A 23,327-nucleotide genomic window follows, 5' to 3' on the forward strand; every position below is an offset into this window, starting at 1 on the left:
AACGCGATGACGATTCCACAATTGGAATGACGTCGGCGGCGGGGGGCATAGGTGGGGGAGGGGAAGACACGCGCGAGGTTTGCATCGCGTACGTGCGCGGTAGGACCCGCCGCGCGTGCATCGTTAAACGCGAAGCGTCGGGACTCGGTCTGGGATTGTTCAACGGAGGATCGAAGAATCAATCTCGTGGGATCCATGCGTCTGTCTCGGGACAGCGAAGCCAACGCACGCTTCTGCAGAGGCTTGGCGTCGTTCGGATAACATTGACGGATATTGGCCGGCTGTGAAACGTATTATCATCATCCCCCCCACCACCACCACGGCCACCCTCCATCGTTAATACTGCCGCAACACGTAAACATGTACGCGATGTAACAAGTGCATCTTCACGTTTTAAAAATGTTAAATCTGGCTTTTGAAGCCTGTGTGGGTACGTGCCGTGCGGCCGCCTCGAAAGGCAGGCGTCAGAATTAGCTTGGGGGCATCGTGGCTTCCGCTGGGACCTTGCTGACTGACGGGGGGAGGGGGGGATATTTTTTGTCGGCCTGGCACAAGCGCACAGGCACGGGCCTGCTGCGTGTCATGCCGTGTCCTTGAAAACGAAAAAAAGCTCCGCCAAAGTGACGCTACCGCGCTCTTGTGAGGCCAAACTACAAAGAATTCAATCGTTAGAGCGGAGAGCTTAAAAAATATATAATTAATTATTCCCTACCCCCCCCCCCTCTACTTTTTCATCTTCCGCACACGTGTTTTTAATTCCCGCTCTTAACATCAAAGCGTTTTTCAGCGTAAATATTTTGCCAGACCGACGTCGCAGCGGCCGGTAGTTTTCTAAACGTGATCTTCGATGTTTGGCGAGGAAGTGCCGGCGGTGTTGGTGGGGGGTGCCGGGGGGGAGTGGGGGTAGCTGGTGGGGGGGGGGGGCGTGCGGGAGCTGGCGGAGCTCGGATGGTGGAAGGCCGCAGCTATCGGCGTTTGGTGAGCACAGCGGTGCCACGCGCGACACCGCGGGTTCTCTTTCGGGGGCCGCGGGACAAGTGGCCTCTTATCGGTCGTACCGCTGCGCCGCCTGGCGCTGCCACCTTCCCTCCCACCTCCCCCCCCCCACCTCCTCCCCCTCGCCCCCCACCACCCCCCACATCCTGAAACGTGCAGAGATCCATGACCCATAATGTCGTCGGCTTAAAACGTTTCCAGTTTGTTACGCTTACCCAGGATGGCAACAGGGCGATTGATCTCGTTTTGCCAGTGATGTTGGCGCGTGGCCGCTACTCCTGTGATGAGGCTCTGGACGATGAATTCCCAACCTGGCGGTCAAGTGATGTCAGCCCCATATTCTCCTCGGCCGTGGGCAGAAGCTGTGGCCGATGTGGTGCTGCCGTTGTTATTGTTGAGATTCTTAATTTTTTAGGAAGAGCCAGTCGTCTTTATTCACTTTCTCTTCGAAGAACTGAAGGCTTAAGTTTGAATGGTGGTCCAGGACCTTTTTGTGCAGTGGATTGTTTAAAGTATCCAAATGCCTCTTACTCTCATTCCATTAATTTATTCCCAGTGTTTATTTTTTTTAAGTATAATACACGGGAGGAAATGAGAGTGCCCGGAGAAAACCCACCAAACACTCCTACTCCCGCACAGTTTGTTTATCCAGCGAAGCCGACAGTTTTGAGATATTATTGCACTTGCACCAACGTATGATTCACACGTAGGGGAATGCATTTGCGGTCATCCTGTCTCGTTCGCGAGAAATTTTTGACCAGAAATCAACGCGATGAGATAACTTAATTTGCCAGCCTGAGAGTTTCCCATCGGTCACGTCGCTTTACTCCGGTAATGGATTGTACAGTAAACCACTCTTGTGTGCGTGCTTCTTCAACGCGGCAGGCATCGCAAAAAAACGACACAAACTATCTCCTGAAGCCCTTTCGTCGTGGACAGCAGACCTTGACATTGGCATTTATCTCCCGAACATATTGCTCCCATGCACAAGAATTGAATAGAATTCCCGTAAATGTCGCAGTTTCAGGGCGGAGGGAGATCTCATCCTTAACCAGAAGGAAACGGGAACTCACGGTATTGACGATGGCCTATGATTTAGGTGGGAAAAAAAACCTGTGGCTGAAACTCGTGCATTGCGATTTTGTTGAGGATTAAAGCGTTATGAAGGGGTTGATTCTGTTTGTAGCACAGGCCGGTCATGTTTGTTTTTATTTTACTGTACCGAAAGGACCACTGTGTGTTGCAAAAGTTGTCCGCCTCTAGATTAAAAAACACAGAATAAGCGAGGAGCGGCTCGCGAAATATTTACCACACTCTTAAAACTTCCAAGGCTCCGCTCGGGCACAATGCGTGATGTTTAATTCAGATTTCCTTTTGGCGGCTTGAGACAACATTTATCGCGAGGGGGTTACAGTGACCCGAAGCTCTGAAATACCCCTGTTTACAAAACACGGCGAAGCAAAGGCCCTCCCATGCATCATTTATTTTTAACAAGATTATCCTTCGAGCCGCGCCGCTCACAGTAATTACTTCTGCTGTGGAAAATTCGTCTAAATCACAATAGCTATACAACAACAACAACGCTATTACAATAAGGACGGCAACAATTATCTCCTTTAGTTTTTTTGTCTTTCATCGGGGGTTGAAATAATAAGGAGAAGAAGGGACGGCGGCTGCGGACGGAGAGTCGGGTCGGGCGCTCGAGGCAAAAAATGAAACGTGGCGACGACGTTCGTAACGACATAAAACGGTGCTTATACAAGAAGAAGAACAACAAAAAAACCCCAGAGGCCGTCCGAGGTGCAGCGAAAACTGGGAACTGTTAATTCAGCAAGGGTTAAGCACCCCGGTTTAATGAACCGTGAGTGTGGCGTGATGTGTCATGTGAAGTGAAAATGAAAACGCGCCCGCACTGTCCACAGTGCCGAAGCTTGTGTGCCGGTCGCGCCGAACGGGAGGGAGGGAGCGTGCGTGCGTGCGGGCCACTGTGTGGGCCGCCGTGCTTGTGGGTTGGGGCCGGCTCACGTGGCCACAGCGCGTGACCCCCCCTGAGGCCCCCTTGGGTGGTGGCCGCTCCCGCCGACGGTCGCCTGCCGTAGCGGCCGTCACAGCCCTTTGGGTTGCGGGCCCTCGTCAGCCCACCTGGGTTGTGAGAGAGCATGGCAAGGCAAATGTATTTTGATTGTAACAATAATAATGATGATGGTGGTGAAATGTACTTTATTTACCCAGAAAAGTCTCGTCGAATCTCGAGAACTCATTTTCAGCGGGGGTCCCGCGTTGCGACATTTAGCCAATTCGTGTAATGAGCTGTCTGGCTTTGTGTGTGGGAGGAAGGCCGCACGTACACGTTGGTAATAAACTCAAAAGCTTCGCACGGATAGATCGAAGAACGGCATCGCAGTGCTGCCGTCTCCTGGCCGCCACGCAGCCCGACCTAGACGCGCACATGCTTGGGCTTCTTTTTATATAAGTATTAAACCCGGGGTCCAAACCCCGCTTGGCCTTCCAAGATGCGACGAAGAGTGTTGGTGGGGTGCATTTAGGGTGATCCGTTTTTGCAGGCCAAGAGAGAGGGGGACGGGGACGCAGTGTGAGAGTGTGCCCAAAGGGAAGCGGTGTGCGAGTGTGCACAAGGAGAGGGAGGGAGGGAGAGAGAGCTACAGGTCACTCGGGGAAAACGTTGCGGAGGTCACGGTCGTGAGTTGGAACCCTGCGGAGGTCAGGGTCGTGAGTTGAGTACGCCGACCCGACCAAGCAACCAAAAGCCACGAACAACATGTGCGAGTTGCTAAAGAGTTGCCGCTCTCAACTCAGCTACCACCCATGTCCGTACCCCCCACCGCCACTGTCCCAACTCCATCTCTCCCCCAGCCACCCCTGGGACCCGCCAGCAGAAACAGGCCTCCTTATTCCTGTATAAATACACGGTCTGATTAGCTCTAATTCGCTTATTAATGTGGCCCTTTTAACTATCGAAAAACCCTCTGGTCCGCCTATCAGATATCAATGAGGGCTGCCACGCAGATTATTGCTGGTAATCGGTAACAGCTGTGAGCGTCTCTGGCCCAGCCATCCCCGGACTCAATGAGCCGCTTGTAACCGACGCTACTGTAACATTCGTTTCTTTTTTTTAATGGGTGTAACTTTTAATAAAATTGGTCTTCCCGATTTCCGGCTTTCCAAATGTGTTTTGTGTTACAGACTTCGAGTATTTATAAGTTTAAAAGCAGCAGCGGGGAAGTGTGTGGGGGGGGGGTGGATGCGTATATATTAAATAAAATAGAGCGATGGGAAGGAGGTACGAACATAAAGTGGCGGTAATTCCGTATCCTAACGCAGCTAATTGCTTGTTTGGCTAAAGTTAAACTTCAAAATTAATTCAGCAAGTCAAATGTAGCATAGAATAAAATTAAATTATCTCTAGATTATGGGTTTTGCTGGGCGGCCCAAGCCCAACCACAACTTGATTCGGTTTTAAATGTAAATAAGATGAGACTTGCATAATGGCTCTTGTTTGAAATATTTTTTCGATGTGGTGGTGGTGGGGGGGGACTAGTGAAATTAAGTCTGCGGGATTATACTCTCTCGCTCGCACAGCGCGCCCAGGAATTCCGCCACCCATGCAGCTGAAAACATCACCCGGCGGCACACACTGTAACCGGGGCCCGACAACAACAAATCTTAACGATTGATAAAAAAAATGGAAAAGATGGTTGGACAAACGCTTAAAGATGTAGGCAGATGGAAGAGGAGGGGTAGCGCGGAGGAAAGAGGTGGGGGGGCGGGGGGTGCAGCAGGGAATTGATTACGGTTAATTACATTGGGTGCGGGTGGGGGGGTACATAACCCCCTGGGTGATGAAATCAACCCCCCTGTATAAACCCCCAATTATTGGGATGCCCGCTACAGCCTCCAAGCGGGGCCAGACGATCTCTCACGACCGCACAGCAGGGCTTTGTTATTTTCAGCGTATCAACGTGCACGGTAATTTACAGCGTATATAAAAAAAGGGGGGGGTAGGTTGATAAATGAAATAAACTGTCATAAACTTTCAGATGTTTTTGCCTCACTTTTTATGGTTATGAACCCTCAAGGTTGGGTGGCGTTTTACAAGTGTGTGTTTATTGAACCCCCGCTTTTCAGTCGTTTTTTTGCTAAATCCTTTATATTAAGTTCACTTGCTTGCTTGCTTAGGACCGTGCAAATCTTTCGGTCGTTTTTTAACCCACTTCCCGTGATCCAATCGAGCTGACATTTTCCACACAGACTCGTGCGTGACAATTAATGTTCGTGAAAATTTTTTTACAAAATGTTACACTTTTTAGGACAAAAATATTATATTTAATTACCAATTGCTTAATGCTGCAATGCAATCATCTGACCCATAGGTGGCAGCCATCTCAAGCCAGAGGACGAGAGGACTCTAGCCACCACGCATATAAAGGATTTATAGTGAAAAACTTTGTTTTTACGGGTTATATTTTTTCTTCGTTAAGACACCAGCAGATGTAAACGCCGTTCTTTCACGGCTGTCGCCAGTCTCCGTCTCCTTCTCTCTCCCTCTCATCTCTTACATCGGTCGTCACATGGCAGCTGACGATGAGGCTGGTCGAACATCTTTCCCCTTTGTCTTTTTTTTGGGGCCATGGTGGTCACTTCTTGTACACCTACGTTTTTTTGCCTCTCTTTCAAGTACTCCTTTTGTGCCGTCAGGCCACAACTGCCCCATCCACGTGGCAGTGCCAAGCCCCTGATGGTGATATGTTGGCTTGATCGAAAACTGATTTCTTTCAAAATGTTACGTTTAGTTTGATGTTCTTCCCCCCGCACCTCCGATTAACACGGTTGGTTACGTACGGTGCGAAAGTAGTTAAACGTACGTTGTTTACAAGTTTGGTGGCAGGGGTGGCGCAGCGGTGTAATACTCGTGCCTCACAGCAAGAATGGCCCTGGGTTCAATTCCTGACCCTGCGCACCTTTCTGTACGGAGTTTGCGTGTTTCTTCCCCTGTTCTCCATGGGCCTCCTCCAGTTTCCGTAGTTTCTTCCCATAGAAAGCAAAAAACACACAAACAATGTAACACATGCTTGCAAATCACTCAAATTGGGATTTCAGTGATCGCCCCCCCCCCCCCACTGCAAAAAGAATCAGGGCCCTCCTGGAAAATAGTTGAGACTTTGCGAGGCTTTTTTGGTGTAAAGAAGTGTGATACAAAATAATAATACAACAGGATGCCTGTGTCTTTTAAACTAAAACAACTATTCAACTATTTTTTATTTTACCAGGTAAGGCCCACTGATCTATACAGTATAGCTCTTTTTCAGAAACGACTTGGCCACAAATGACAGCTCACCGAAGTGCCTTATCACGTGGAAATTTATAGCGGCCAAATATTCCGAACGCACGTTTCTAAATGTGGAGGGAAAAACCGGAGGACACGGAGAATGGTCCACGCAATCACGGGGAGAGCGTCGCATCGTCAGGGCCTGGATCGAACCCAAGACCTTCTGTATACCAGGCGAGATAGTTAACATCTCGCCACCGTGGCACCCCTTTGCTGCATCGAGTGCGCCGTTTTCTGTTTCGGCGCGCTGCTGGGGAGCGTCTTCAAGAAACTCAACGAGCTTCAGGAAGACGAAAGGAGCTTCCAGTAAACGTGGAGCAAAAACGTCGGAAACGTGCAGCTTTGCGTGTCCACCCCACAAGTGAAACCAGTCTCGGAGTCCACTGTGCATGAGGGGTCTCTTAAACCGCTGCTTTTTAACACGTCCAACTCGCCCACGAATCCCGTCCCGTTTACAAGAGATAAGGGCTTAAAACTAGCCGAAGCATTTAATCCACTTGTGTAAAAAGATTTTTGCACACAGTGTTGTTGTACGGTGCTTTTTATGCAATATTTTGCTGTCTTTTCTTGGATTTTCTGTTTGCACATAGTCACTTTAAGATGTTTTCTTGTTCATGTTTTTGTTTTATTGTTTGTTGCGGTTGCACCCGATTCAAGAGCCGAATGGCTCACAGGGCTATACCTAATAAATTAAAATTGAAAGCCTCCCCTCCCTCGCCACGGTCACAAACGGGCATCTCGTGCCCGCGTCGCCAAGGGCCATGAACGTCATCGGCCACCGCAGCTGCCCATGAGCGAGGGCGACACAAATAAAAACACCTGCTAATGAGGCGTGGGATCTGCATTGGCCTCTCACACACATTCATTAAACTGGTAGCCACGACAACAAATGGGGTTTTTTTTTCCAGTACGGTAAATAAACAAACAGGGCTTTGTTTCGTCTACGTAAATAAAAACGTTTTAGTCCATCGGCCCGTGTGGATGGCCCTTAAGGACCAATGTTTTTCAGAAACGTTTAGTTTTAATCGGGCAGGAACCTTCCTTGGTTTTTGACTTTCTAAGTCTCATCAAAAAGAGTGTGGCCTGGGAAACATTGGTCCAGAAAGGCCATAGGCTGATGGAATAAAATGTAATTTTATTTCGCTGTGGTGAAATAAATCCAATGCCTGTTCATTTGTTGTTTTACTCACAATCCACCGCAGCCGCTCGTAATTCATTTTGGGATTTTCGAGCTTTTCCTCTGTGTCCAACGCCCAGAAACATTCGTGCCATCGTGGGTCTTGACTGTGTTTTGGTAAAATCACAATCCGACATTCTGTTTTTCTCTTTTAAATCCTGTGTCCAGTGGCATAGCGTGGATGTTATGTGCCCTGGTGCAAGGAGTGAAATGGGCCCCCCCCCCTGTCTTAAGCCAATTGACCTCTTTTTAATAGCCTGGCACCTGGGTCAGTCCAGTCCATGGGCCTCTGTGCAGTTGCACCACCTGCACCCTCGTCAGCTACACCACTGGTGTATTACTTTACTTGAACGGAATCAATATTAATCAACGAATCTGTGTAGTGTTACGTTCCTTCCCAAACGCCTCCCAACCCGCTACGCGGCCATCTCTGACCACCGCTAATCCGGCATCGTGCACGTGCCCCCCCCCCCCCCCCGTGCCGCCCCCCCACCAGGAGACCCCAGCGGTGACATGGACGGGTGCAGCCCTTCCCCATCGCCGGTGCCCAGCCCCGGCGAGTCGGTGCGCAGCCTCACAGACCCCGTCGTCCCGGCAACGGAGCCCGTCTCCGCGGCGACGGACAGCGCCACGCTCCCGGGCCGTGACGGTGGCGGTGGCGGCGGGCACGAGGAGCAGCACGTCGGGCAGCCCCGGGGGCCTTCCTTCGGCCAATCGGCTCTCAGCATCCAGGAGCTGGTGGCGATCTCGCCAGAGCTGGACACGTACGCCATCACCAAGAAGGTCAAGGAGGTGCTGACGGACAACAACCTCGGTGAGGCCGAGGAGGAGGAGGAGCGCGGGACGGGCAACGCGGCGTGCCAGAGAAAGCGCGACACACGGAAATTAACAGGACATTCGTGAACGTTCCACGAAGCTAGATGACAGCGTGTTGGCATTTTGCCAACCCGCCACTGACTAGCGTGGTGAAGTATGGTCAAGCAACCCGCACGACGAGCCCCACATCCGTGGGGAAGTCCTTGTCAAGAAGCGGTGGGTTGACAAAAGGGCTGTCCGCCTAGTTGTGACAGCCGGTTGAGTGGAGGTGCTACGATTTCCCGTGATTGGATGAATCGTCACAGTTCATGGTTGCGATTCAATTCACCGGTTGATTTTGTGAAAATAAATGTGAGTGCAGTGGGCACGGTTGGTACTTGTAGCTGGATGGGTCGCATGAGCCTGATACATACAACACACACAAATCATGCATGCGAGATTCAAAGCATATTGCATGAGCTTAAAGAATTGGTACACATCGATGAGCCGATGCGTCATCATGCCTCTGCTGTTGTGACTAAGATTACAAAACAAAATGCATTGTGCAGATAAAACAAAAATCAAAAGTTGAACTCGCCAATCTTAGGCTTAATATGTAAACTAAGCTTTCAGTTGGGACGAAGTGTTGAGATGGTCTAAAAGCATTCATATTCATACTGTCCACCCAATGAAACCAAGTTTTCATTGAGTCCTGATTGGAAAGGAGTTCACTTCAGAACGTCAGGGAAACAATCGCAATCCGCGTACGAGGAGCGTTGTGGAGCGGCGTGGTGCATTGATTCGTGCGCTGCCCTACGAATCTTGCGGCCTGCCTCTCGATTGCCGGTCAATGGTGAACATCAGTGGTGAACAAAAATATCCCAACAATTCCTGGGCCCTTCACCCACCTTTAAAAACCATTTTGAACAGTTTTTTTAGTTTCACCAGGTAATGTCCACTGAGCTGTATGGCTCTTTTTCAGAAACGACCTGGCCACAAATGAAAGCTCAATGAAGTGGCTTATCACGTGCAAATGTATCGCGGCCAAATACTCGAAACGCGTGTTGATTCTAAATGCGGAGGGAAAAACCTGGAGAAGAATCCACGCAACCACGGGGAGAACATGCAAATTACAAATATACAGACGTCAGGATCGAACCCACGACCTCCTGGATACCAGGCGAGGTAGTTAACATCTCGCCGCCGTGGCGCCAGCACAGAGAAGTATGGTCACACAACCCCCCCCCCCCCCGTGACCGACGTAACGCCGGGAGTCCTTTGTCAAGTGGGTGGATTAAGAACAAGAAAGGCTGAGAATGGCAGAGCACCGTGGTCGAGTGGACCGTTTGACAAACTTGACATTTTACCCTCGGAACATTGCAAAGGAATGTCGACACCAGCAGCGTCTCCGCGCACACCCCCGCACTTGATGGTGATGGGGTTTTTTTTTGTTGTTAACCTACCAATCGTATCGCGACGTTGGTTTTCCACGATGGGCACGAAGCGTGCCGGAGCGCGTGCCGGAGCCCGTGCGAACCGGACCGACGCAGCGGCTGCTCGCGGATCCCCAATACCCACGCGTCCCATTAAGGCAAAGTACACAGCGCAACGCTCGCCCGGGGCGGGAAGGCCGGCGAACGGGGGGAGGGGGATTGCGAGGATGTTGGGTAACTCGCAAAAATGTGTGAGAAATTAAACGGAGGTGGCGACACCAGAGGGATGGCGGAATAGTTGTGCCCTGCTTTGTGCGCCGCTTTCTTGTGGGCATACGCGGCGAGAGCGGCAGCAGCGGCAGCTTGCGGTGTGAATATTTAGAGGCCCGCGCGTACAGATCTCGATGCAATTTCGCTTACAGTGTAACAGCTTTTCACCAAGGGGACGGCTCACATTTCTTTTTTTTTGTTGGGAGCGGCGGTTGAATTGGCGTGCTATTTTATACCCTGGAATGTGTCGGCGGTTTTGAAGGCAACCGTAAGCCTGACACTGAGCCGAGCGCCTCTTAAGTTCTGGGTTGTCGCTTGCCTCGGGTGCTGATGGCCACGAGCAATCGCGTGATAAAAAAAACAGCCCTGTCATCAAAGTCCGACGTTTACACTTACTTCGGACACTCCCAGGGCTATTCCTGTCTGGTGACATCACTCACGATATTGATGACTGTTTCCAGTGATGCCAACAACGCATTTCTCTTTGTAACAGATGCCCCGTTTTTGTAGTGAAAAAAAAAACACGTGAAGTTATTTAACAGAATAACTGTTTTGCTATAGAATTGTATTTTTTCACCTCGAAATGTAAATAGATGCACACAGTTGGAACATGCAGGCATGGGGCAACTGTTACAGGTTGTCAGCCTGGGGGTTTCTCTCTCCCGCGACATGGCAGGGCCCATATGACCACAAAGCTCAACAAGACCGTCACGAACGTTGCCTCCTTAAGTCTGAAGGAGGACTGTTGTCTGAAGCATCAGCCGAAAGTTTCTCAATCGTAGTTTATTTTATTTAACCACGTGACAACTCAAGAGAACAGGATAGAGTCGGATTTGCAAGAGCGACCTGGGGGGGGGGGGGAGGGATGGGGGACTTTTTCTGCCGTGTAGAATCCCGATTGAGTAATTTGCGCTGCAATTAAAAAATTTTGGCAAGCTTGCAAGTATTAACGATGGACGCAGTAAGTTATTAGATTTGAACACGGAGTGAGTTTTGGCGCAAATGGTTATACCGACGTTACCGTTTATCGGCTGCCACACCTTCACCCCTGGCTGGCTTTAGCAAAACAAAAGCGCCCGTGAGGCCCTCTCTTTGTATAGCCGTGTTGACCTGCTGACCCCCCCCCGTCCCCCCTCCCCCCCCACCCTTTGCCGCCGTCGCTCACCACAGGGCAGCGTCTGTTTGGCGAGAGCGTGCTGGGCCTGACGCAGGGCTCCGTGTCGGACCTGCTCGCCAGGCCCAAGCCCTGGCATAAGCTGAGCCTGAAGGGCCGCGAGCCGTTTGTGCGCATGCAGCTGTGGCTCAACGACCCGCACAGCGTGGAGCGGCTGCGGGACATGAAGCGCCTGGAGAAGAAAGGCAAGCGCAGCGCGGCCGACGAGACGTCGACCCGAGCCGCGGGCTGGGGTTTTCTCTGCGGAAGTGAGAGGCTCTGGGTTCTCGGTGTTTAGGGGGGGGGGGGGAGAAGGGCGGAGCGGACACAGGAGGTCGGCGGTGGTCCTGCTCGTGTGTGGACGGATCCGGTGATTGGGTGCCACGGAGGCGAGATGTTAACTACCCTCGTCTGGTATACAGGAGGTCGTGGGTTCGATCCCAACCCTGATACCTTTATATTTGGAATTTGCGTGTCTTTCTCCCCGTGGTAGCGTGGATTTTTGTCCGGGTCCTCCGGTTTTTCCCTCCGCATGTAGAAACATGCTTTAGGAGTATTTGGCTGCTTTAAATTTCCACGTGATAAGCCACTTAATTGAGCTATAATTTCTGATAGCCAGGTCGCTTCTGAATAAGAGCTATAAAGCTCAGCGGGCCTTACCTGGTAAAATACTTTGTTTAATGTTTGATTGATTGTTCCAGTTCTGTCTCATTCACTCCAGTCGCTCGCTCACCGGAGATCAGCCACCTCCCTATCACTCTTCTATCGCTACTACCCTAGTTTATATTCCCTGCGAACGTTGCTAATTGATTCCTCCGCCCATGTTGAGGACTGTCTACTAGAATGTGTCGTCTCATCCGTACCGCGCTCAAGCACCGTACTTGCAGGTCACGCACAGCGCTCTCTCTCTCTGTTCCCCACACTGCTTCACTTGGGAATTCCCTCCCATCATCTCTTTTCTCACGTTCTTACAGCCTTGCTCGATTCAAGAAACGAATTGATTATTCTCTAGGACGCCTTCAACGGTGCCGTTTGTTGCTGGCCGATTGTAACTCTTGAGCCTGTGGTCGGTAAACGTAATTTTAAAAAAGGCGCACCTTGAGGGCTTTATGTAGGTATGAATATTGAACTTCTACGTTGCCAAACGTGCTAATCGGAGGTGTGGGGAAGGACAACAAACTAAACACAAAACACAGTTTTAAAGAAAGTAGTTTTCAATCTAGATGGTGATTTAAAAGTGCATAGCCTCCAGTGGCTTCCTAATATCGGAAGGAAGAGCGCTCCAGACGGCCACAGGAGCACATCCGAAAGCGCCGCGCGACGTGGTGGCCACCGCCTTTGTTCGATGGCTTTAGCCGAATGCAAGGCTCCCACTGTCGCGTGTTCGACAGTGGGCGAGAAGGAGAGCGGGGAGAGAGCGGGGAGAGCGTGAGGGAGGAGGAGTGGTAGACAGACGGTGGAGGGAGATGGAGAGAGCCAGACAGGAAGAGGGGGAGTGGGAGCGGTGTGTCGGTGCAGGATGAGGGGGTGGGTGTATGTGTGTGGGGGGGGGTAGTGGTGTCTACAGGAAGGCAGGAGGCTCATTTATTTATTAAAACATTTTTTGTGCCAGGCAGCTGCTTTCAGATGAATAATGAACATGGACTTGCATTTTTTTTTTGCATCAAACCGCGTGTTATTTTTTCTACTTCTTCTAAACCGTGATTAACATCAACAAGAGCCTGAATGGAAATCGGCTCGTCTGGAATTCACCGAAGCCGTCTTGAAGTGTGTGGGGCCTTCCACGCGTGCAGCATGCCGATAGCGCCACCGTGTGTTAGCTCGCCGGAATAGCAACGCCTCCACTCATTCAACTGAGCACTCGAAAACATTCGCCACGTTTTAACCCCCCCCACCACCCACCAATCACCACCCACCCCGATCTTAAGCAGCACTTCATCCATCGTCGTGTGTGTCCATTTCATCATCGTTATCCATTAATGACTCGCGGAGCCTTGATTTGTTTTGTTAATAATGATGATGGTGATTATGTTGCGTTAGAGAAGGGTGACCCTAATGGTTCCTGAGTTTTCTGTCTGTAAATCGCTACAGGAGATAGTGATATTTTATAATGCCCATGGACTTGTAGTTAATATCGTTTATGTTAATGGCATATGCCAATATTGTCAGCGTCACCGCTATGCAATATTTACTATTTTATTGTACCATGCACGCGTACAATTTAAATAATAAAAATGAGAAATTCTGAAATATAATTCAAGAGCAATTTCTGGCCACGTGAGTTTATATACCAAGTCGGAGCCACCGCCAGCGGCCAGCGATATCTGAACCGGTCCTGGACCCCCCACTTCACCAACCCGTATTGACCGGCATGGTGAAGTATGGTTAAACATCTCCCATGGCTGACATAGTATGCGGAGGCCTTTATGCAGAAATTAAAAGGGCTGTAAATTACACTTTTTCATACAAGGCATGTGGAATAGTCTGGTGCAGAAGTGTAAGGCAATGCCACCTTAAGTGTCCCTCGATAACCGCTGCTTGGTAATGTTGAGATCGATGCAGCTCACGGCCACGTGGTAGTAAAGCGTAGACTCATGCCGCGCGTGCGTTTATCTTCCCTCGGACGGCGCTGGCGCCGCAGCCTCCCTCAAGCGGCGCAGCGTGGGCGCGATGGACGTCGACGGCGCCCTGGTGCCGCCCCTGAGCCCCGCGCCGTCTGCCGGGAGCCCCGCGCCGTCGCTCGTCGGCTCGATCGGTGGCGGCGGCGGCGGTAGCAGCAGCGGCGGCGGTGGCTGTGGCGGTGGCGGCGGCGGTGGCGGTGTCGTGGCCAAGAAGCCGCGTGTGGTGCTGGCGCCCGAGGAGAAGGAGGCGTTGAAGCGGGCCTACGAGCAGGAGCCGTACCCGTCGCAGCAGACCATCGAGGTCCTGGCGGCCCAGCTGCGTCTCCGCACCAGCACCGTCATCAACTGGTTCCACAACTACAGGTGGGGAGCTCCCCGCCAGGTCGGTGGCGGATGGGGGGCGGGGGAGCGGGGCGCTTGAGAATTGTACTTTGTTGTGGTTCAATCAGACCGATACAATATACAATCACCATCATCATCAGCCGCTGTCAATCAGCCGGATGAAGGCATCGCCTGGCCGCCGCCGCCGTCGTCTTTCGCGGTTTCCTGCGATGTAACGACCTCGGCAGCGCCCGCACACGAGCCACTTTCGTCGCTCCGTCTCCACGATCGACGTGCTCGTGGGGGGCGCGCTCCATCCCTTCGCTGCTGCTCCTTCGTTAGTCTCAACCATCGAGCAACGCGTCCTTGCCCAAGCCCACTTGCTTTTCTCAATGGTCAATACGATGCTCTAACCTACGTATGTTCCATAACCACAATTTACAATACAATATCGATGGTAAACTCGGCTCGCTTTGCAGGAGCCAAGGCTCCTGCAAAGCGAGCGTCCCCTAGACTGTGAAAGATGGCAGCAGCTTGGGAAGGCCTTCATCCAGACGATGATGATAAATGCAACCACATCTTGGAGCTCTGTACAAAACAGTGGAACCTGCATCATGATGTTGGGGGGGGGGGGGGGGTGAGGGACAAAAGCAGGCTTGTATATATCATTTTGGTGTGAAGACAGAGTCAGTCATAGATAGAGGAGAAGAGAAGGGCTTGAGCCTGGTCTGAACAGGGGCGGCAGAGTGTCACCAGCACGGATGGCTGGGTGGATAGAGCTCTACACCACAGGGGTAGTGGGGGACAAGGAGTGGCCGCCCAGTGTGCGATGGTCGGCTGTATGAAACTGTACAAATGTGTGACACTAATCGATGCGTCACGCAGCATCGTCACACGTGACAAAGTTTCGTTTCAAATCGAATTTAGTCTTTCGCTCATGATCCATGCGTACTCATTTTTGCTCGTAAGAACCAGTTATTTTCCATGCGTGAAAATGACATGCGATTTGCTTTTTACATTTGTGCTAATGGGACAAACAAAACTGCACAAACGAGAAGGCAAAAATTGGCATTCCCAAATCATCACATTTCATCAAATCACCGAGGGAGGGGTTGTGAATTGTTAGTCGGAGGCCACGCATCTCTGTGTACTACTTCTGGCCTCTGCTCTTCACGAAGCTTCCTTCTGTCTTGGGACAGCTCCATTTCTTGACGCCATCGATCGATTTTTCTCTTCTTGTCGCCCCCTTGCTCACCTCCCGTCCGTCTTCACGCCGGCAAAGTGTTCCAGCAGACTCGTACGCGGAGACACTAACGCACGTGAACTAGTGGGTGGGGGCGCCGTGACCTCCCTACCAACCGATCTCGTGCGTCGTCCCGGGCGACCCGGGGCTGGAGTCCCCAGTCATTCAAAACGTTCCGAAACGAAACAACACGCTCAGAATATTAACGTTTTCTTCTGCGTGTGTTATCCACTGCTGGATGAAGGCTTCCCCCTCCAAGCCGTTACCAATACATTCTCAACTTGCTCCTGTGCACCGATTTCATCATTCCATCTCCACGATCGGCATTCTCTCCGGCGTGTTTTTCCTCCTTCGGCTGCCGCTCAGTAACTCCCTTGCCTGGTATGCAGGAGGTCGTAGGTTCGATCGCGACCCTGGCGCCTGTATAGTTGAAGTTTGCATATCCTCCCCATGGTCGCGTGGATTTTTCTCCGGGTTCTCCGTTTTTTCCCTCCAACGTTCAGAGTATTTGGCCGCTGTAAATTTCCAGTATGTTTGATTAATTGGCAACCAGGATAACTGCTCACTTCGTTGAGCTATAATTTGTGGCCAGATGACTTCTGAAAAAGAGATACATAGCTCAGTGGGCCTTACGTGGTTAAAAAAAAAAAATCCACATTTCAAAGCCTTGGGAGTTTATTTTCCATTGCGCTGTCGTTTGCCCTTGACTCTGCCGTGCACGTTCAGGCCGGATGAATGTATCCACGCGTTGAGGTTAGTCATCCTGTTCAGCGTGAGGGGGAAATTACAACAAGGTGGCTGTCTGCCAGTGACAACAGCAATGATGTGAAATGAGTTCAAAAGGAAATCTGGGCTCAGCCGAAGGTATCTATTATTTTGATGTTATTGAGGTTGACGCTTGTTTGTTTGAGTGATTTGCCCACCTCGCTATCCAATGTGTTGTCCTGACTCGGGGTCAAATTTCAATTCGAGAATTGTTTGCTTTTTTGGCCACTGTGCCGCGTCGAGACTGTATAGAGCCTGCAAATATTAAGCCAATACCAAAGAGGTACGTATCATCGTCGGCGTATCATCATCGGCGTATCATCAGCCATTATTTATCCACGGATATCTCAACGCTGGAATATCGTTGATGTTTTCCTGCGTCTTTCGGTGCAATTCCAAGAATCTGCGGTTTGCTGAACAAAGGCCCAAAGTGACAAGGGGCCAGGAACAAACAGCACGACTTGGAGGTGTTAATAGATAATGATGATCGTAATTCTTGAATATAGCAAGGTTGTTTGAACTTGAACAAAGAGATGATGGCATGGAGTTGAGGGAAGAGACAGAAAGATAAATGTTGTGACCTGGTCGTGGTGGTTGAACCCAGTGTGGATCAGACTAAACAGTCTATACAAAACTATTTTTTTTATTTTACCGGGTAAGGTCCACTGAGCTATATAGCTCATTTACAGAGGCGACCTGGCCACAAACGATAGTTCAACAATGTGGCTTATCATGTGGAAATTTATAGCAGGCAAATACTCTAAATGCACGTTTCTAAATGTGGAGGGAATAAACCGGAGGACCTGGAGAAAAATCCACACGGCCACTGGGAGAACACGCAAACTCCAAATACACAGCAAGCGTCATGGTCTGGATCGAACCCACGACCTCCTGTATACCAGGCGAGCTAGTTAACATCTCGCCACCCTAACGCCGTAGTCAGTGTCTGGCAGACCGAGTCGTCAACACGGGTGGAGCAGTCGGTGAGTGAAGTTGACGGGAACATTATAATCCGCAAACAGTTACGGGACGGGCGTTAACGACAAAACGTTTTCCCTGTTGCCCGTGTCGCCGCACAGGTCCCGCATTCGCCGCGAGCTCTTCATCGAGGAGATCCAGCAGGCGAGCCCAGGCCACGAGCCCTCGTCAGCGTCGGGCAGCACGCGTGACGGCCCCGGCGAGGGAGAGGCCCCCAATCCCAGCAGGCCACAGAGCAGCCAGGGCCCCGAGTCGGAGAACGAGAGCGAGTCGTCGGGCGGCCGATGCCAGAGCGTGCTGTCGTTCAGCATATACGCGTCCACCACGCGGGGGCCCATCATTAAGCAGGAAGTGTCCGAGGAAGACGGCGTGGCGCAGCAACAGCAGCAGCAGCAGCAACAGCAGCCACCTCAGCAGCCACCGTCATTGTGTTTTTCAGTCGACAGAATGGCTGGGGCGAGTCCCGTACTCCCACAGCTGTTTCAGCCGCAGCAGCAGCAGCAACTTCAGGTGGGCGACGAAGCGAAAGGCCAGTCGGTAGAAAGGTCGAGCACTTTCTTCAGTGAGCTGCTGATGGCACGGGCGAACAATGCGGCTCTGCTCATGCACAGCCCCGAGATCGCCTCCGCCAAGGCTGCCGTTCCGTTTGGCAATCCGGTCTCGTCGTCGTCTTCGTCGCCTTCGTCAGCGTCCTCGCCAAAGCCGGAGGTAGGCGAGCTGGCCGCGAAGGAGGCTGCCGGCGGGAGCCGCTCTTTATCGCCGCCGCTGCCGCCGCTGCCACCACAATCTTCGACACCTGGCGCAACGGGAGATCGAGCGGGAACACCCGGGGCGGCTCCCAAGGCCGGGCCTTCGGGCTCCGGCTCTTCGCAGGGCCTCGCCCTGTCGCCGCCCTTGTCTGTGGCCGTCCAGGGATCCAGCCCGACCGCGCAGACGCCCGAGATCGTCATCGGCAAACCGAGGAAGGAAGGCCGGCGGCTACGGCGAGACGAAGTGAAGGCGGCCAATCTGAACAGCATCATCAACCGACTGGAAAAAGCGGCGAGCAAGGAAGACTCCCCCGACTGGGAATTTTAACTTTTGTTATTTTAAAATGACAATACTGCGAGGCCCCGGTGTCAGGCTGCGTTTAGAAAAAAAAAACAATAAACCACCCCTACACAAAAGGAGAAGAAAAACTACAAACGAGACAAGCAAGATGTAATGTAACAACCGAAGTAAAAAAAAATAGAACCGCTGTGGAGAAAACTGCATACTACCTGAAAGTCAGTCCACCGTTGATTTGGCGAAGCCACATCTTCACAGAACGTGTGGTATATGGCGTCTGTAGGGTCACTCATTTTTATGGAAAATGCTGTGGTGCACTTAACGTTATAGTTGTGAGAGACAACATACTGCAGGAAATGACTTTGATCAGGACCTTTGAATCTTTGAATTTGTATTTTTAAACTGCTCCACACACAGGGGTGTGTGGAGTCCCTCTGAACTGGGGTCTTTTGAAGTGTACTGTTGAGAAGCTGGCATTTAGAAGCACTTAGTCAATGTAGTTCAACAATCACTTGTGAAAAGTAACATGGCCAAGCCATCTGTAACATAAATAATAACATTAATAATACCAAGGGTAATCTTATAGATACAGAGAAGGCAAACTGCCAAGAATCTTGTTAGATTTCTATCTTTGAAGTGTAAAAAGTTTTTATGGATTTATTTTTCCCCTTTATTCTCTAAAAGGGGGCCCATTGTTGCTTGGCATCAGGTTTGGTCACAATGCCACTCGCGTACAGAGGAGGCATTTCCTTTCCTTCCTTTTGTTAGTATTTATTTGATTTTTGAAGTTACGCATCATTGAACTAACACCACGAGATATTGTTTTAGTGCCTGTTTTTCTCACCCCACCTCTCCCCGTCTCCTCACAAGCACTTACCACTTATAGCACGTAAATCGCTATTGCGTAGGAATTAATACTGTACGTTAAACTATAGAGAGTTTGAATGAGAGAGAGAGAGAGGTGCTTTTTTTTATGCCTTGCGCTCAAGGCATAATAAAGCTTAGGTTTTAAGCGCTAGTCAAACTGGCCACACGCCAATGCCCTCAGTGCCCTGTGTGCTTTGCTGGATTCCAATCGGGCCTAAGTTAGGCTTAAAGCCTGGCGCAAGAAGTGGAATTTGGAAGAAGACAATTTGGCCTAGAGCGATTATTTAAATTAACGGACCGTAAAAAATAAAATACGATAAAAATAGAGAGAGAGAGAGAAGCATCACTGTCATTCCTCAGGTCTACAGTGTCTCAAACAAACGTTTAGAAATCTACTGTATTTTTGAAGACGTCGTCTCGGTCAAGGGGTGTACGAAGCTTGAGATGAGGAGTTATTCTCTGGGATCTTCATTTGGACTGATTATTATTTTTCTCTCTCTTCATCTTTTAGCAGCTGTATCTGAGCAGACTCCAGCGAGAAAATGTTTTAAAGCATCAGCCGATGAGATTTTTAAGAAGTCCGAAGGAAAAGGAAAAATGAAGCCACCAGGAAAATGCACTGTGCAGGAAGAGTGGACTCTAAAAAAATGAAGAAAAATGAGAATAGTGATAATGCTAATAATAAAATATGTAAAAAAATAGTAAAAAAAAAACATTTTAAAAATGACAAAAAATTCATTCAGAAACTGGATTTTTAAATGCCAGGTTTAAATGTTTCTGTTAAAACAGATCTCCCTCTGCGTGTTTTTAAAACATAGTGCGGGGATTCTTTTTTTCTTATAATTGTACATTTGTTTAATGTGAACAAGACACTAATGTGCAATCGCGTGCAAGCGAGCGAGCGAGAGAGCGCGAGCGAGAGAGAAATACAACAGAGAAAAAAAAATCACCCGCTGAGGATTTATCAAAAGTTTCACTGTATCGGGCGTGAGAGGCGGTTGGGGCAGGAGGGAATTACAAAAAAAAACTACGCTCCCGGTCTCCTCTCGGATGAAAGCGGCGGGGAGCTTTTGTCTCCGAGAAGCACGGACACATGCCACGGCCACTGGCAACCTGAAAGCACTTAAATGTCCTAAACACTCCTTTACGTGCATTCTGGATCTCACAACAACAACAACAGCAAACCGTGTCTGCTGCCAGGCCTAAAATCACTTGCCCTGGAGGAGACACCGCATACTTTTTACAAGTCCACGATCTGTCTGTGAAGTTTTTTTTTCTCCCTTATTTTCCTCGTTATCCTCTTGCGTTATCATTCTTTATAAGTGTACGTCCTTGTTTAAAAAAAAAAGCGACTCGGTTATTTGAAAGTCTCGTGTTACTGCTGACAATAATAACGATAACTAAGACAACAACAACAACGACGACGATGATGATAGTGCATCACCTCAGGCCTGATTTGAAAATAGCAAGAGAGTTGACAAACAAGAGAGCATAGAATGCCCCTTTACCTCATGGTGTGTGTTTGCGCTGGTCTGATGCGTACGTATGGTTTTTATTCTATGTATGTAGCAGTTGCCCCTCACTGCCGTTTGTTTTGCTTTCGACGCGTTCGGTTTGGCTCCGCCTCACACGCTCCGCATGCCTCTTACTCACCCACCCACCCCCCCTCTTTGTCCGTTTGCGTCGAGCACTCGATTGCTACGCCGGGCGGACGTCGGTACCAGACCTGGGGAGGGGGGGGGGGCCATTGCCCTTGGCCCCATCGTCGCTTATCTCTCCACATTCGCCCCCGTCGATGCCTCTTCCAAAAGAATGTAAACTCTCGCACATGCCGGAGAAGTCCTGCCACGTTGCATCGATTCTGGAACCGAACCGAGCCGAGAAGGGTGGTGCTACCGTTGACCCGAGACCGTTAGTTTTTCTTTTTTTGTTAAACCGGAAAAAAAATGTTATTGGCTTTATGTACTAATTTTGGGACCTTCCTGGAAGTCTTGAAGCGAAGTGGGGGGGGGGGCCCGTAGGTGTGCGGTTAGCAGGGCACTCTGTGGTTGGGAAAGGGCAGTGAAATGGGGCTACCCCCTCCCTCCCTCCCTCATATAATTTCCCTCTTCTAATGTAACCTGGCACCCGGGCCCAGCCGGCCCACGAGCCCAAGTGCAGTTAACTACGCCACTGTCTTGAAGGCTCTGAGAATTGTCTCCTGTGGAAGGATTCCAAAACAAGAGTGCTTTCAAGACTTTATTTTTTTCCCCATCCCGAGTTGAGCAAAAAATGAACACGATTACATGCCTCGACCGCTCACTACCGTGCTGGCGGTGTCAGTGGTTTGCATGCTTCCTTTTTGCAAGTCTTGTCGCGCACAAAGTTAAGCCTTTTTATTATCACTTGAACCTTTGTAACAAAATTTGCCGGGTTCTTTTGTTCTTGGAACCATTGTTTTGTACACAATGTAGTAGAGGTGGTAGGAATGTTGCTGGATTTCCAGCCCAATCGTTTGTTCGTGCAACTTGGCAGGATTCGTCTGCTTAACATTTCCGTACACAACGCAACGCGCACAGAACCGTACGCTAAACTGGTCCCAACATTTTAAAATTCATTTTTCTTTTTAAAAATAAGTTTTTTTAAATGTGCTGGATTTTCTCGCCATGTGTCATGCGCGCACTCAAATGCCAGCCCCACTCCCCCCCCCCCCTCTGGACCTCTCCTTGTGCCCTCAGTGAGTAGCTGCCACCACATGTACAACTTGCACTGTGTTATTTCAGTTTATTTTTCAATTTTTTTTGCTGCGTTATGAGTTGTTGTTTTTTTTGTATTCTGTATATTTATGTAACCACGGATATTTCCTCCTCAATTGTCTGACTCCCCACAGCCCAGGGTGACTTTTGCAGCATGACCCCGGTAGAGGTCAAAGGTCATAACAGATTCGTCCTGTCCTTCCTCATGTTGTCACTGTTACGCTGCCGGGTACTGTTACAGTTCTGGTTAACAAAACTATTACAATAACTATACCTTTACAAGAATATTTTAGGTTTTGTACATTGTAATACACTGTGCAGTGACTGCTTCCCCTGCTGTTACTTTTCGGACATTTATAAAACTGTTATTATTTAGTCCAATCCATGAAGGCATCTTATCTCACACTGTATTGTATACCTCCGAAAGCACAATAGTCGTAGCCTATAGATAACTTATAGAGATTAAACAAAAAGAAAAAAAAACAAACCCGACATCAACATCTCCGTGTGCTTACTGCAAATGCGACTTTCTGTTTCCGAAACTGATAAGCAAATCCGAGCATCACCCCGACCACCGTGGGAGTCTTGAATAGCGTAAAGTAAAACATGTACGCTTTATGTTGCACACAATTTAGGAACCGGACCGTGTTCACAGATGGAAAGTCAAGGCCCTACTTGATCAACTAGCTAGGCTACTTCTAGATTTGAAGCTTTCGTGACTGCAAGGATTCATACTCTTAGGTTTTTTTTTTTCGGTAAAGTCACGTAGGTTAAAAATTGTTTTAAATGTAAATGAAATTAGAAAATACGACGTTTCGGAGGCAACACAAGTCTCCGTCATCAGGTGGGACCGTCACAGCTAAATTTACTGTATCAAGTGAGGAAAAATCCAAGAGACAAGCTCTTAAATACAAGTTAAGGGGAGGGGGGGAGAGGCTTATCTGAATGTGGTAGCCAGGGAATGGCACGGGGGGGGGGCTAAAAGAGAACAATGGTCCTCACTTGATACAGTAAATCTGGCTGTGACGGTCCCACCTGATGACGGAGACTTGTGTTGCCTCCGAAATGTGATTTATTATTTTATTTTATTTCAATTATTACTTTTATTAATTTTAATTTAATTTCTTTACCTACGTGACTTTACCGAAAAAACCTAAGAGTATGGTGCACATCGACTCAAGGTTGTGGCCGGTGTTAGCTTATAATAAGCATAAAAGAATGCAGTACTGTTAAACGCTGGGGATGTCAACACTCGTTAAAGTAGAATAGTACCTGTCAAATAAGATGGTACAAATATGTGTAGTTAAATCTTTTTTACGTAGCTAGGCTACACTAAGCTAGCTATATAGCTATATTTCAGAAGCGACACGACTATCACAAATGACAGCTCAACAAAGTGGCGTATCACGTGGAAATGTATAGAAGCCAAATACCCTTAAACGCACGTTGATTCTAAACGTGGAGGGAAAACCCGGAGGACCGGGAGAAAAATCCACGCCACCACGGGGAGAGAGACACGCAAACTCCAAATATACAGGCGTCAAGTTTGGGATCGAAACCACGACCTACATACCAGGCG

At 49.6% G+C, this 23,327-nt stretch overlaps 1 protein-coding gene and 1 long non-coding RNA gene across 8 annotated transcripts in view; one reads left to right on the forward strand and one right to left on the reverse strand.

Moving 5' to 3' along the window:
- Window positions 1–22,240, forward strand: part of LOC144719406 (homeobox protein cut-like 1) — a 205,525-nt gene extending 183,285 nt beyond the window's left edge. For all 7 annotated transcript variants that reach the window (XM_078595289.1, XM_078595293.1, XM_078595290.1 and 4 more), the window contains 4 exons: window positions 8,017–8,334; window positions 11,189–11,440; window positions 13,813–14,155; window positions 17,201–22,240. In XM_078595289.1, coding sequence (XP_078451415.1) covers window positions 8,017–8,334; window positions 11,189–11,440; window positions 13,813–14,155; window positions 17,201–18,176 — 1,889 coding nt within the window. In that variant the 3' untranslated portion in view covers window positions 18,177–22,240. The remainder of the gene's footprint in view (window positions 1–8,016; window positions 8,335–11,188; window positions 11,441–13,812; window positions 14,156–17,200) is intronic.
- Window positions 1,533–7,964, reverse strand: LOC144719407 (uncharacterized). Its single transcript, XR_013585597.1, has 2 exons — window positions 5,976–7,964; window positions 1,533–3,138 (listed from the first exon to the last, which is right to left on the reverse strand). It is a non-coding gene; the product is annotated as an uncharacterized LOC144719407 (long non-coding RNA).
- Window positions 22,241–23,327: the final 1,087 nt, after the last annotated feature.

This window comes from Lampetra planeri, chromosome 6, assembly GCF_965212315.1.
Source record: "Lampetra planeri chromosome 6, kcLamPlan1.2.h2, whole genome shotgun sequence".
Taxonomy (NCBI): domain Eukaryota; kingdom Metazoa; phylum Chordata; class Hyperoartia; order Petromyzontiformes; family Petromyzontidae; genus Lampetra; species Lampetra planeri.